Source organism: Mugil cephalus, chromosome 23 (assembly GCF_022458985.1).
Source record: "Mugil cephalus isolate CIBA_MC_2020 chromosome 23, CIBA_Mcephalus_1.1, whole genome shotgun sequence".
Taxonomy (NCBI): Eukaryota; Metazoa; Chordata; class Actinopteri; order Mugiliformes; family Mugilidae; genus Mugil; species Mugil cephalus.
The window spans coordinates 9,708,221-9,722,410 of NC_061792.1; the positions used below are offsets into that span (position 1 = coordinate 9,708,221).

At 43.2% G+C, this 14,190-nt stretch overlaps 1 protein-coding gene across 2 annotated transcripts in view; it reads right to left on the reverse strand.

Moving 5' to 3' along the window:
• The window catches only part of zranb3 (zinc finger, RAN-binding domain containing 3), a 75,084-nt gene that overhangs the window by 31,782 nt on the left and 29,112 nt on the right, over positions 1 to 14,190 (reverse strand). For both annotated transcript variants that reach the window (XM_047577066.1, XM_047577067.1), the window contains exons 10-14: positions 13,672 to 13,791; positions 13,046 to 13,225; positions 11,004 to 11,168; positions 9,841 to 10,258; positions 3,933 to 4,259 (exon numbers count right to left, since the gene is read on the reverse strand). In XM_047577066.1, the coding sequence (XP_047433022.1) occupies positions 3,933 to 4,259; positions 9,841 to 10,258; positions 11,004 to 11,168; positions 13,046 to 13,225; positions 13,672 to 13,791 (1,210 nt within the window). The remainder of the gene's footprint in view (positions 1 to 3,932; positions 4,260 to 9,840; positions 10,259 to 11,003; positions 11,169 to 13,045; positions 13,226 to 13,671; positions 13,792 to 14,190) is intronic.

A 14,190-nucleotide genomic window follows, 5' to 3' on the forward strand; every position in this document is an offset into this window, starting at 1 on the left:
CGATCACACGTCTTTCAGGACTGGGAAATGTGGAGTTGTTCAACAATTAAGCCAATTTCCATTTTGAGGACGTGCAACATTTCACTGTTCAACTTTGCAACTTAAGATGGAAAATGTGGAGGACGTCTTTAGCCACACAATGAAGGAGGGTAACAAGTTGAACTGTAAATATTTGGGATGGGGAAACATACTATATGGTTGCCTAGGCAACCAATATCTGGTCAGTCCATTAATGACCAACTCTCAGCTACGAAGCGACAGGCAATGAGTTAAATGTTCCTGTTTGTGGACGCGTATGAATCCTGTAACCAAGGGAGTCGTCAACGTTTTTCAGGCCAAAGACCAACAAACTGAAATATGTTGGATTTGTGTTAATTCGCATTTAAAAAAATATAAATTTGCCAGAGAAAATTGTGGGTAAAAATTTTAAAAAATATATAGAAAAATGTCTAATCAACCAAAGATTTTGCGACCCCAGCTGCAGTACCTCTGCATAACCACTAGGGGTCACAGACCCCGTGTTGAAGACATATAGGCCGTTTAGACTCAGTTAGCTACCCAGTAGATCGTTTCCACTTTCGTATTCCCGGCTGCTTCTCCAATTGTCCGCAATTTTCGACTTGTTTAGGATCAATAAAGAAGTAAAGAAGTAAAGTTTTAGTTGCCGTAGTTGAAAGTGAAGCAGGAAGTAGAAACAAAAATTAAACCCGACTGGCAAAAAAAAGACCAGCGCCATCTAGAGGGTGGGTGGTGTTTTTACAGAGTGAGCCAGACAGATCAATACTGAAATATCGATACTTCCGAAACCAGATATTTATGCTCTAAAATCGATTCTCAAATCAAAATATCAATACTGTCAAGGTAATGTGTATATTATTAACAGGAACACAGTGAAAATTACCTATAAACTAAACTATAGGTTATGCACGACAGATGAGTTGTTATATGTTATATATGCTATTATTTTACTTATTCTTTTTTCAGTGTTTGAAACAGCATTTACACACATTTTGTTTGATTGTTTCCTTGTTTTTCTGTTGTTGTATCAGCTCGGCTTTATAGTAGATGAGGTCACTACCTCAATATGCTTCTGAGTTCAAAACAAATAAATATATATATATATAATCTTGTATTTATTATGAAGGTATGATTGGAAATACACTACATTTTTTTTAGATTTACTAGAGACATTACCACGTGTCGGTATCGCTGACCAAACAAGTGTTTTTGATAAACGGTAACATCAACACAAGGAAACCTTCCTTTCATCTGTTTGAGTCACACACGAGAGCAGCATGTTTCTGCTTTTATAAATAACATATTAAGTAGGAAGTTATTCTATCAATATACACACCACCACGCTGCTCTGAGTCATTCAGACACACTATTTTCATGATATGAAACATTTCCATTTGTTTTCCTTTTTATCGCTCTTAAGTGACCGTCAGTGATTCACACTCGCATTTAATTTCCTGACTCCTTTGCAGCTGCATGCCACCACTGCTTCCACCAACATCTGCGATGCAAGTTTCCAGGTGAGATCATTCTAATAAGTCATTTCCTCTCCTTGACCTGCGCTGCACAAAGTCGATATTTTTCATTTCCATGTTTGCCGACCTCATAGGTGCAATTTTCCCAGGTCTGGCACACTTTGTTCCGATCTCACCCCCCCTGCACCCCCCACCCCCCCGGCTTCGGCTGGAATGGGCCACTTAGTGTGTGAAAATACCAAGATAACCAGACGGAGGCTTTCTGCGGAGCTACGAACCTGGAACCAAAACATTTTTAGGACACTGGCGTCTCACAAAATCCCATCTATCCTTCTGTCCCCGCTACATCTGTAATGAAACCTAGCAGCTCTGCAGTGTGCACCATATATTTGTTGTAAGCAGCTTTTTGCCCCCCCCCCTCTTCTTCCCCTGTTTGCAGTGGCGGAACGCGCCAGCTGCATTAAGTGGGCCATTTATACGATGGGGGCAATTCATCTTACAAAGCCGTCTTATTAGACTGTCACTTACACAGTATGAACAGTGCCTTCAAAACACCCCAAGGGATTTATCTGTTATTTTACTGCGAGAGAAAGAAAACAACGCCTAATTGGACTGAGTCATCTCATCTTCTGCAGGATCGAAACAAAAGAAAGATAAAAAAAAAAAACAAAAAAAAAAAACTCAATTCTAGCCGCGCTCTTCAAGTATGAAGACGTTTGCTGTGGTTGATGCTGCTGCAGCGCTTAAGCTAACACCAAAAAAAAAAAAAAAAAATAGAAATAAAATCAATCTTTAAATGTTTGGGCCCATGCAGATCGACGGAGAGAGAGCGACAGACAGTAAGGAGGGAGGGAGGGAGGGAGGAGGAGGAGGAGGAGTGATTGCCTGTCTGTGCTGTGAGGAAAGTAATCTCAGAGCAATCAAGAGCTGGGGGCGGCCGACAGCTCTGCGGTTTGCCTTCTAAAACCACAGGCAGGTAGAGGAAAATCATTAGGCACCGCTCCTGACCCCATAGGTCACTTTTATTGGACAACCACTGTGTTTCGTATTAGACCCACACGGCCGGAGACAAACTGGCAACAGCATGTGACTAACAAAATGACTCGCCGACAACAGGATAGACAGATGACATAAGTAAAATAAAATAACATTTTTAGAGTTCTGTATTTAAGCAGAACCTCTTAAAGTGCTGAAACATCTGCACGAGGAGACTCTAGATAGATATTAATCGTCTCCGGGGGGAAAAGTGCACGTCTAAAGGGGACGTAGGGGGCCGAGTCGGCCTCCAGCGGCGCCTCTTTAGTGCTGCCATTTCTGATCGACACTCTGGCTTTTATCGCTCCCCCAGAGTTGGTCTAAATAGAAGAAAGAAAAGCAGGCCGCTCGCTCACCTTTAGTATTTTTTTTTTTGGCCTGAGAGTAGGGGGCGGCCGCTAAATACACAAGGCACTGCAGGGGAAAGCTGCAATCTCAGAGCGCTGGGGGTCCGACGGGGGGGAGGCAGGTAGCTACAGAGACAGGAAATTAACCACTTGACAATCTGGGCACTAATAGATGTCAAATGTGTGTGTGTGTGTGTGTGTGGCCTTCGACGAGAGGAATCTGCTGCACGCTGATCTTCGGGTGTTGACAGCTTCCCTGTTAAAACCCAAATACCTCGTGCAATAAGTTTCCTGTAAAGAAGCTTTAAAAGAAGAAAAAAAAAAATGGCCTCCAGCTCGTTCTCATCCTCCAACTCCAAACCCGGGAAGTCTGCTCTCAGAGGCAACACCCAGGTCACCGGCTTTTCTTAGACTCTGCAAGTCTGGCAATTTTTTAAAAGGTCCTCATGTTGCACGCGGTGTAATTAGTTCTTTGTAATTAGCGCAATTTATTGCTTTGCGTATCCCTTTGAGACGCGAGTACTTGAACACAGAGGTCTTAATTTGCAATATTACACAGTGTGTAATTGGGAATTTGTTTCCTTGCGTCCCTCGGAGATTCGCAGACACGAACGCGTATAACCCGAGCGGACGGGGGAAGCAGGTTGTGTTTCAGGAAACGGGCTGGAGCGAAAGAGGGAACGGCGCCTTTTATCCAATTAGACCTCAGTCCACTTTATTAAAAAAACAGCTAATCAGAGGCTCATCAGTCGCCCCGCGGGACGACGGAAGAACCTTAAAACTTGAGCCGTGTTTTGGTGCCTGGAGCAGGTCGGTGGAGATTAGCCAGGTTTTTACTCAATATCTGCCGCAGCTTCCTACTAGTGCAGAAATAGGCAATATCTCCCAACTAGATACTAATAAGAAGTAAGAATAATAACGCCCAGCCCCATATGGAATGAGATATAGTCCCTTATTGGTTTGAAGGGATGATATTAACGGCATTATATGGGGCAGGTGACAATGCCGTACCAGTCAATTTCCCTAGATATGAAAAGGAGAAGATTGCGAGTGGGATTACCCTGTGTGTGGTCAGAGGGGAGGCGGCCGCCAACGCCCGCGACGTTGTCGCCTCTCTCCCCCGCTGATTGTTTGCTTTTGAGCCGCCGCTTGTCCTCTTCCTCTGCTTCTCCTGGGTTCTGTTTGCTTTTCAGGGGCTCATCCTCCTCCCTCTCCTCCCCCTCCTCCCCCTCCTCCTCCTCCTCCTCGCTCTGTTTGCCTTCGAGTGATATCGGAGGCCGGGCTTTTCCCCGGCTGAGCTCTGGCTCGCGGCCGGAGGCGCCGGAGGGGAGGACGGCGCTCTCCCGGTCCCTCTCGGTCGCGGGGGGTCGCCGAGGCCCGGGCGGCTCTGAGAAAGAGATGGAGATGGAGATTAGTCGACCGGCCGAGTCAGACTTTGAAAGAGTTTAATTCCCGGGGCGAGGTATCCATCATCTGAAGAGTGTGACAAAATGACTGCTGACATGAAAGTAAAACTCAATACGGCTCATTAGTGGCGTTATTAGCTATCATAAGTCCTTCGCTGACAAGTTTAGAGGATGCGATTGTCGCGAAATGTATCGACACGAGCAGCGTGTGAATCTACTCAGACTTCTCGCAAGGAGGATGATAAATCTGAGGAATAGAAATGCATCTGTTCTAGTTGGAGGACTGTATTGTTGCCTTTAGATCAGCTGTGATGCGGGGAAAGCTGCAGATGGAACACCTGCCGGCCTCCTTTCACCAGCATCCGGGATTAAACAACCAATATTATTCGCGGAGAGACTGAGCAGTGTTTGTGTCATATTGTTCGGTTAATTGCCCGCCTGCATCATTTTGCAATCAAACCTAAACAAAAATAATTGTCAACAATTGCCGCATCTGCGCCGCACTCCGGTCGGGCGGAAGGAGCGGCGCTCAAACCGCTGACGGGGGGCGGATCCCGCTGCACCTTGAAGTCCGGCCTGTTAAGACATTCATGCGATTTTTTATTTTTTTTTTCCCATTCATGCAAACTGTTGTAGATCTGTGAAGGTCAAGCAAAAAGAAGTTAATGAATGCCGGGATTACGGCATCACCGTCCCGAGCCTTTATATCTAAAAAACTGCACTGATGCATATTATCAAGGTGGAATTAACAGACAGATTTTCTGCTTAAAGCTAAAAGAGCAGTGTTATTTATAACCAAAGTTAAATGTCACAGTCTGAGTACAACTTCTTCTTCTTCAAAAAAAAAAATACAATTTCCTTTCCGCACTTTCCACCGAGTTAAATTTAAATCTCATCCTTTCACAATATTTGTTGAACTTGAGGTGCAAAATCTAACAAGACAGTAAGTTGCGAGACTCGAACGACGCGCAGGGCTAATTAGTGATCCTGCCTCTCCGTGGCTCGTTTCTTCAAAAGGCCAGCCTCTCGCCGGCTTCCTCAAATGTCACCCGAGTCTCCGGGCTCCCGGCCCCGCCGCTGCCCCCGCCCCGCCTCGCTAACAAGCCGAGAGAGTCCGCCGAGAGACGGCTCAATTTGTGTTAAGCTGTCCCCGCCGAGGAAGATGTTAACGGGGGAATCCTGCGGGGCCGCGCCTCGACTTTACCAGTCAATCCCCTTGTTTTCCCGCCCATCAGGGCCCCATTATGCCGCCGCCGCGGTTCTGATAAGCTCCCAAAAAAACACGTGAGCCAACATAAGCTAATGAGGATTCGCATAAAAAAAAAAAAGTAGCCCACTTGAGCAGCTGAATTAAACTGGGAGTGCTTTTATTTGCAGCCTGCGGGGAGTTAAAGCAGCTGCAGCCCGCGACAAAGTATGTATCAAAGAGGAAGAGCAGTCTCTCCTCTGTACTGTATCACATAAAACTTGACGAGACTTTGTTACAAAAATGTGCACATTCCGGGTGGAAAAAACCAGGACAGGGATAGAGTGGTGGCTGAGAGGTGCAGAGAGCGGAGGATATAACCAAATTACTCTCTTCCTCGATACATCTCTCGCAGCAGGTGCCGAGAGACAAATTGCTGGTCTGCCATTGAAAGAGCTGAAGGACTGAACCGTGCCCACGCTCTTAGCCTTAAAAAAAAAAAAAAAAAAAAAAGGGAGCTGATTCAAAACGGATCAGCAGAAGCTTCCTGGTTGTTTGCCAAATCAACTACGGGGAAGCGGCTCAGACGAACCCACCTGAGATGTCACGAACGGGGCTAATACCGCGCGACAGTTTGATTAAAAACAGCGGAGGATTACAGGTGAAATAGCGCGATGGTTGATTTAATTTGCATCCAATTACTACGGGCTGTTATTGTTTAACCGCCGGAATTAAGTAAGATCTCCTCCCTGCCAAACAGGAGATCGTTTTCAGACAAAAGAGGATTAAAACACGCTAAGGCGAAAACGCCATCGTAAACGTCTCGATGTTCTGTTAACAGCTTAGTTCTTGTTACATCTAAATTGGCAAATGAGAGTTTCAGAGTGACAGGTCAGCGTCGTGAGATCGCTGCCACACCACCGGGGGCGCCAGAGATCACAGGGGGGGGGCGACAAAACTTCTCTGATATCAGCTCACCATCAGTTTTCATGCACAATATTCAATATTCAGATGTCAAGCGTGTTGGGTTTGATCGCAATTAAAAAAAGATCAACTTTTAGAAAAAAAAATGTTGATGCAGGATATTGTCAGGTTCGAGAAGTCAATTGAGTTCATCCGCCAATGGAATGAAACTAACATCATCAGCCAATCAGACGTAGGGTTGGATCTTGGAAAACTTGGTTGAGATCCCGCTGCAGTTGATGCTGCATTCGAGACAACTTGTGAAAAATGAGCTTTCAGTTGTCAAACTCAGAAAATATTGCTTCCATAATTAAAAACAAATAAATAAATAAAATATAAAGCTGCTTCACATATTTTAAAGTTAAATGGTCACAGCATACGAGTTAATCTGTGTTAGAATGCAGAATTTCCGAATTTTAGTGAAGGCGTCATCTCAGCCAAATCCAAGTCACTGTCGTCAGAAAGATGGAGAGTAAATATATGAAGCTAACTGCAAACAAATGACTTAAAAATAGTGAAAAATAGTAAGTAATATCAAATGTTAATATGTAAATTTTGCAAGTTAGAGTCAGAATGTGATCTACAATTCGATTTTTTCAATTAAATGGTTAAATTGCTCGTCGAACAGTTCCTCAAATGAATCAGACTCAGCCTGAGACTTATTTCCTGTGACTGCCACAATTATCTCTGCATCTACTCTGTACATGTGAATATATATCAAAAAAACGTAACACTGTATGTCGACGAGATGAGCTTCACTGAGACTTCATCTGCATTAAAACGTAGAATATGAACAGACTGAAAGGCCAGTTGAAGCTTGTTTCACATTGGAGAGCTTTTCTTTGACTACACCTCACTTTAGCTCGCTGCTTAGCGCCACACATGCTCTCATGGTAAAGTTAAACATCAGAACTGATCATTCGTAGCAACTGAGCATCTAAAGAATTTTAATTACATGCTTGTATGATGTAGCTGTTTACGACTTGGCTCCGTGTTTCCACGTGTTTGATCAGCGGTTGTGACTGGGACATGAAAATGTTATCATTAATTAATGTGTGCATAGCAAACTAGCTAATCTTCAAACCTTCTTAAACTGTACTATTCTTCTACCTATATTTTTTTTAAAAAATCTGCAAACACTGTGCGTTAAATAGTGAGGGGTCGTCTCTTTCTTTACTGTAAAATATAAAGCCCTGATGTCCTTGTGTCGCCAGTGTCAGTAAAACGCAACTTTCTTTATAGCCGCTGTGAAAGGATAACATCTCACACTATGGGCTCTGACTTGATTATTTTCTTACAGTTCCTCAAGCCGAGGATTGCAGTGCCAAGTTGAGAGATATCTCCATAAATACAGCTGTTATTTTCCAGCAGTCTGTCATTTACAAATTTAGCAGGTTGTTAAAGTCTCCGTCTAGCGAGCTGACACAGCCCGCCGCTGTGAATGCAGAGTGGCGCTTGTGACAAAGAAGAGAGTGTGATTGCTGAATAGTTATCAAGCATCTGCTGCTGCTGAGCATAAAAAAAAAATAAAAAAGTGGGTTCACAAGATGAGGTAGCGGTCATTTTAAAAGCACAGACAATATTTACGGCATGCTTGTACTTAGATTAGGGCTGGATGGTGAACCGGTTCATACCAAATATCGCTTTTTTCTTTGTTTTTGTTATGACAGATTTCTAATATACCACCATACCGGTGTATTTGCTTACACAATGGACCATTTTTAATGTGGCACTTCTAAACACACATGGTGCAACTGAGACTTGTGGTGAAGACAGAAAGGTCCAAACAAGGACTTGTGCCAAATAAAAAGGTGCCTTGTCGTTTTTTTTTTTTTTCTTCTTTTTAGGATGGCGAGACGTCCCCAATTTCTGGGGACAGTCCTCATTTTGGATGACCTGTCCGTCGGCTAAAGCTGTCCCCGAAAATGTCCTCAATTCTAGCTTTTTATGAATGAGTAAAAAAAAAAAAAAAAGTTGCAGACTTATTACAGTTATTACGGTAGTGCTGCTACTGACATCACGGACATAGCAGTTTATGAATAAATATGAATGAATATGTCAAAATAAAAGAATCGCAATTGTCTTTCATCTTGGTAACATTTCATTATTTTTTTTTTTAATCTCTGAGCTGCTCTCACAGGATTTCCACATTAGCATTCAGTGCTAACACGGGGACGTGCAAACCTGTTTCACTACTACTGTGGGATTATCCTACAATATTTACTCACCATCACAGTGAAATAGTCCATCCTTAGTCAATCTACTGCATTAATTCCTCTCTCAACCAGTAGAAAATGTACCGTAAATATAAATTAAAAAAATACCGTAATACAGTGAGAAGTTTGAAAAGTACCGTAATACACCTAGATCTTGTATTAGACTACAGAGCCTTCAGCATTACCAGTGCAGCATCAACATTTTTTTTTGTATAAGGCAGATGGGGACTGGATGTGTTATGAATACATTAATGTCAAATTCATTTGCAATTCTGGCTAAAATAATCACCTGATTGAGAGATTATTAGGTGGGTTACGGGCAGAATCTGTCTCTGGAGGGGACGTTCTTGGCGAGGAAGGGTGAGGTGAAGCCTTTAGCCACTTTGAGACATTTACACAGCTCAGCAGTTAAACTCCAACTTGATGAACTTATGTCATGTGTGAACAGGCTGTGAAATCTGTATTTGTGATGCAACCGTGACTGTGATTTTCAGTGTACAGGGGGAGGGATATTTGTTGGATTCTTCTGCAGCTTTTTTCCAAAACGCACCATGATTTATGCATTTAAAAAAAATAAAAAATAAAATAAAAATCATCTCTCGAGCGATCTGATGCGTCTCAGACATTTAAAGAGCGTGGACCTGTAGTCTGCCAGGTCATAACGACTTCCCTCCCCTCTCTTTTGCAGGATACAATCATAGGTTGTCAGAGATATCAGCTCAACTTTTCCCAACTTTGCAGCAATAGTAGGCGCCTGCTCTCCCTCTCTCTCTCTCCCTCTCTCAGCTTGACAGGTGAGAATTATACTGTGTCCTTGTCATCTGCAGAGAGAGAGGGAGAGAGAGAGAGAGAGAGAGGGAGAGAGACAATATTTTCCGAGCGGAGCTATTTCAGACTCTGGCAAGCCTGTCTCCATCTCCCGCTATCACGCATCTCCATCTGGTGAAATCTGTAATGCTGTTCAAAAGTATTATGTCAACAGACTGCTACGATTGATATTGACAGGAAGGAAAATAAAGCAGTGAATGGATTTCCTAGCTTCAGGTTGCTTCATTTCAGAGCGGGAGATGATGGGAGTTATTGTCTCTTCCCTGCACGGGGGACCGTAGGTTGCAATCGGGCGGAATAAAGTTTGCGAATTAAAAATCGTGCGTAGAAGTGTGAGTTGTTAATTCTTACTTGTTATTATTGTCTCACCTGATACGAGAGGAGAGGAAGGGCGAGGGGACTCGCACATCTCGCAGTACGGCAACAGGCTGCTGTTGGAGTAGGTGCAGGCCTCGCAGCTCCACTTCACGTCCGGGTCCGCCAGCTTCCGAGGGCCCATGAGGGGGACGAGGCCGCCGCTTGATCTCCTCCCGAACTGAGACCGAGACCTCGGGCTCGGACTTTGGCTCGGTTGAGGCGTCCTCAACCTTTTCAGCTGAGGGGAGAAATCCCGGTCGGGCGTGACGCACGTCCGGGGCTTCTCCGAGTCGCCTCCAGCCGGCGCCGCGTCCGTCTCCGAGGACGCGCAGGGAGACGTTCCCCCGTCTTCTGTTCTCTTCCTCTTCTTCTCGGCGCCGGCGCCCGGGGAGAAGAAGGAGCGGATGTCGTGCTGCTTCTCTTTCTCGCACTATAACAACAAAGACGCGAGCTCGAGTTAGTTCTCCGCGGCGGCGGCGGCGGCAGCGCGGGGTTTTTCAATCCACCTGTGAAGTGCGACACGGCATCCGTGACACAAATCTCCTTTTTGTTATCGCTGTCAAAAGGCAGTCATTTCACTTTTTTTTTGATAAGAGTTGTAGCCTGGTAACACAGAAAAGAATGATGAAAAAGACCTGATGAGAAATGATTTTTTTTTTTTGCAGTTTTTCAAATGTCTGACAGTTAAATAAAAAAAAAAAAAAAAATACAGACTACCGACTCCAATCTGTTCCAAACAGAATCTGAAATAATGGAACAAAAAGTATCTTTGACATATAGATCCTTCTTTTCTCCTCGTGCCGTTATACTCGGTTTTCTTTGGCTCAATCGGCGCTTCGCAGTTTTCTTTTTTACACGTTCATTAATGGCAAAATCGGAATTTTTCTTTCCAGAGACCTTCAGACACGTTCTCGGATTCCTGCAAACATTCACAGATCCGAGTACACACCTACGGAGTCACAATTTGCAAATAATAAAGGAGTTATTTTACCAAGGCCGTTCGACGCAGCTTTATTTACTTTTATGAGTGCAAATATCAAAAGACGTTGAAGGTAAATATACTATATGAGCTTTATTGTGAAAATCTTCTGGTTTTTACTGGATTTTTTTAATAATCCCTTTATTTCACTAAAGAAGGGTAAAGTGTTGTTTCTGGTGAACTCTTGTAAACTCACATGAGTGAAGAACACTTCGTCCTTTGCGTTTCCCTCCAGCGGCAGCACCCTCTCGCTCGGCATCCACGCGTTGGCGAAGTTGAGGAACTCCCACTTGTCCCTGTCGCCCTCGTCGGCCTTCAGGTATTCCTTCCGGCCATTCAGAGTGCTGCCAGTCACCGTTTCCTGAAGGACGCGGGACAGGACATTCAGTTTTCAGCTTACAGTTTTAAACAACAACATCATCATCATCCGGTGCGGCGGGAGAACAAAATGTTTTCGTGGATTTCTTTTAATTACTAAACTCGACAGCTGGGATTATTAACGTAAATCCCCCAAAGTCTGTTCACACATTCGAACCAAATTCACAAACAGACAGTCCACTTGAAAATATTTTACTAGATGGAGCTATTTAAAGTCTCGCCCCTTCTCCGAAATGTCTGATACTTGGGGGCTGAATGAGTTTTTGTGACAGACTTGGAAAACAGCCACAGTCTGAAGCACAGGTTTTCAACAGTGGGGTTCGCAACCCCTAGGGGTTCTGTGGAGGTACTGCAGGGGGAGGGGTCGCAAAATCTTTGGTTGATTAGACATTTTTTATACATATATTTTTAATTTCCCCCCACAAATTTAAATACACATTAACATGAATCCAACACATTTCAGTAAAAGGATAAATGGAGGCATTATCTTTAACTTTCACTCATTCAGCGTTACAGGTGGTGTCTCAGCTAAACTAAGCCACCTGTACACAGTAGGCCCCGCCCCCTATCGCTGCTGAGCCAATCACGAGGCCGCATAGTACACGCCGACTCTGTCAGGTTCCCCGCAATTGGCCGAGAGCCTGTTGAGTCTCCAGGTGAAATCTCGGAGGCAATATTAGCTGAAGAGAAGCTAACATCAACAGCCAACATTCCTCCAAGTTTAGATAAGTTGTGTGCTTAAGTGTGATCATTTACTTTATCTGTCAATTCCTTACGCACACATACCAGTTAGGTATGTTTATGTTTACAGCAGGTGCATAGCTACTCCACTGTTGCACATGTTTGTATTAAAAAAAAAAAAAAATTTGAACCTGTCTATTATTTGATTAGCTTAATATTGAATGCAAAATGATAATAATAATGTAGACTTATAAACAGAACTAGTTTAATGTAGAACACATATGTTAGGTAGGGGGTTCCTGCTTAATATTGTCATCAGTTTGGGGTCTTTGGCCTGAAAAATATTGACCCCAGGTCTAAAGTGAATCTGACACAGTTGTTGCATGGAAACCTCTTGCTCACATACAGTAAATGTCCAATTATGTGAGCAAACTTTACAATACAATTCAGAAATTCTTCATGTGGCTTAAAAATCAATGGTGTGAGTCATTAAAGAGGGAATATATTAAACATATATAACTGGTGTAATGGTGTAACCTCTGTAAATCGATATATTGATATAAATATAGACAGGTAGAGAGATTGCCGCTAATGCCAACACAACATTTTGCATTAAAAGCATTTCAATGCAATAAAATCAATGGTCTTGCCACCATCTCACCATCAGAAATGCATTTACCAAACAAGGCCCTGGTCATTTTATCGCTTTCTGAAGGAGCAAGACTGAGCGACCACACTGAGCTATTAGATGAAGAACTGCAGGCGACAGGCCTTCCATTGTGTTCCTGCTGTTCACATACTCATGCTGTATGAAGCATAAAATCACATAATTATTCCTTCTCAGAGTGATAGAAAAGGAACTATTACTGCCTTAACAAGTTCATTACAAAGAGAAGTATTTGTTTTCCTGCCCCAGACTATTGTGACCTGTTTCCAATAGTAACTACAGGTGTCACCACATCAATTAACAGCAAAGATAAAGAGTTGTAAACTACTTATCTTTGCATATGTTAGTGTAAGACATCGCATATCGGGCGATTAATAAGGCGGAAGATTTAGTTTTGCCATCCAGAGTTTTTCCAGTGAGTTATCATTCAAATTAAATATGACATTGATTAATGCTTAAGCAGCTTTGCATAAATTTCTCCCAGTCTGCTGCCACAACGCAACCCTCAGTACCTTCCTGTTGAGCATGGACCACATGACCGTGTCAAAGGTCCCCTTGGCGATGAGGTAGTGCACGTTGACGGAGGTCGTCTGCCCGATGCGGTGGGCGCGGTCCTCCGCCTGCTTGATGTGGCCGGGGTTCCAGTAGAGCTCGGCGAACACCACGTGGCTGGCGGCGGTGAAGGTCAAACCCTGGAGAGGACACACGGACACAAGCAAATACACCCCTAATGGTCAAATTATAGCAAAATATCTCATTCAAACCACACTTATGCCCACATTTAGTGAAGTTTAATTTGGCGAAACCCTTTTAAATAACGGAATATTATCAGCTAATTACCATACAAGTGCTACAAGCACCCACTTCTTCTGATTGGAATTCTGCACATATTTGGTCCCCGATAGTTAACGTGAATGAGCTTATTATTAAGTGCACAACATGTTTTCAGCACTTCAGCACACACACAAACCGTGCTCGTGACTCACGACCGCAGTCATAATTATCTGTAATAAGCACTGAAGGAATGTATTTAGTCTGTTTATTGTTGCATTTCAGCACAACAGCACTTTATTTCCTCTTGTATTTAAGTTGGTTAAAGGTAGTTAAAATACGTCTGCACATGTTTGTGTGTAGGTACCTGACCAGCTGCTTGGATGCTGAGGATGGCCACCCGGGTGTCCGGGTCACTCTGAAACTTGTGGACCAGCTGGATTCGCTCTGATGAGGGAACGCTGCCGTCGATTCGGATGTAGCCGGCCTGAGAAAACAAAGGTGTTGTAGTGTTAACCTTCAAAAGGTAACTGACACATTTAAAGTTGCACTTATGGTTAAAGGGTTTTTAATCATCAATAAATATGATGACTTCATTATATGAATGATGTGGAAACACCACTCATCTCTGCAGCTCTTCTCAAATACAAAATATGAAAAGCTTTTATCTCGTTCAGCTCCATTATTTAGAGTTTTATGTAGCTAACTCTATATTTATCAAATGTGATTCCTGCCATCTTTAACAAGGAAACTCTAATAAACCGTGAGGCGTAGGTCTTCAACAGGACAATACACATGAACTAATTGCACAACATGTTTTAGTAAAGGTATAAAGGTTAGCTTAATGCTTAATGCAAAATGATAATAATACTGTATATTTATAAAT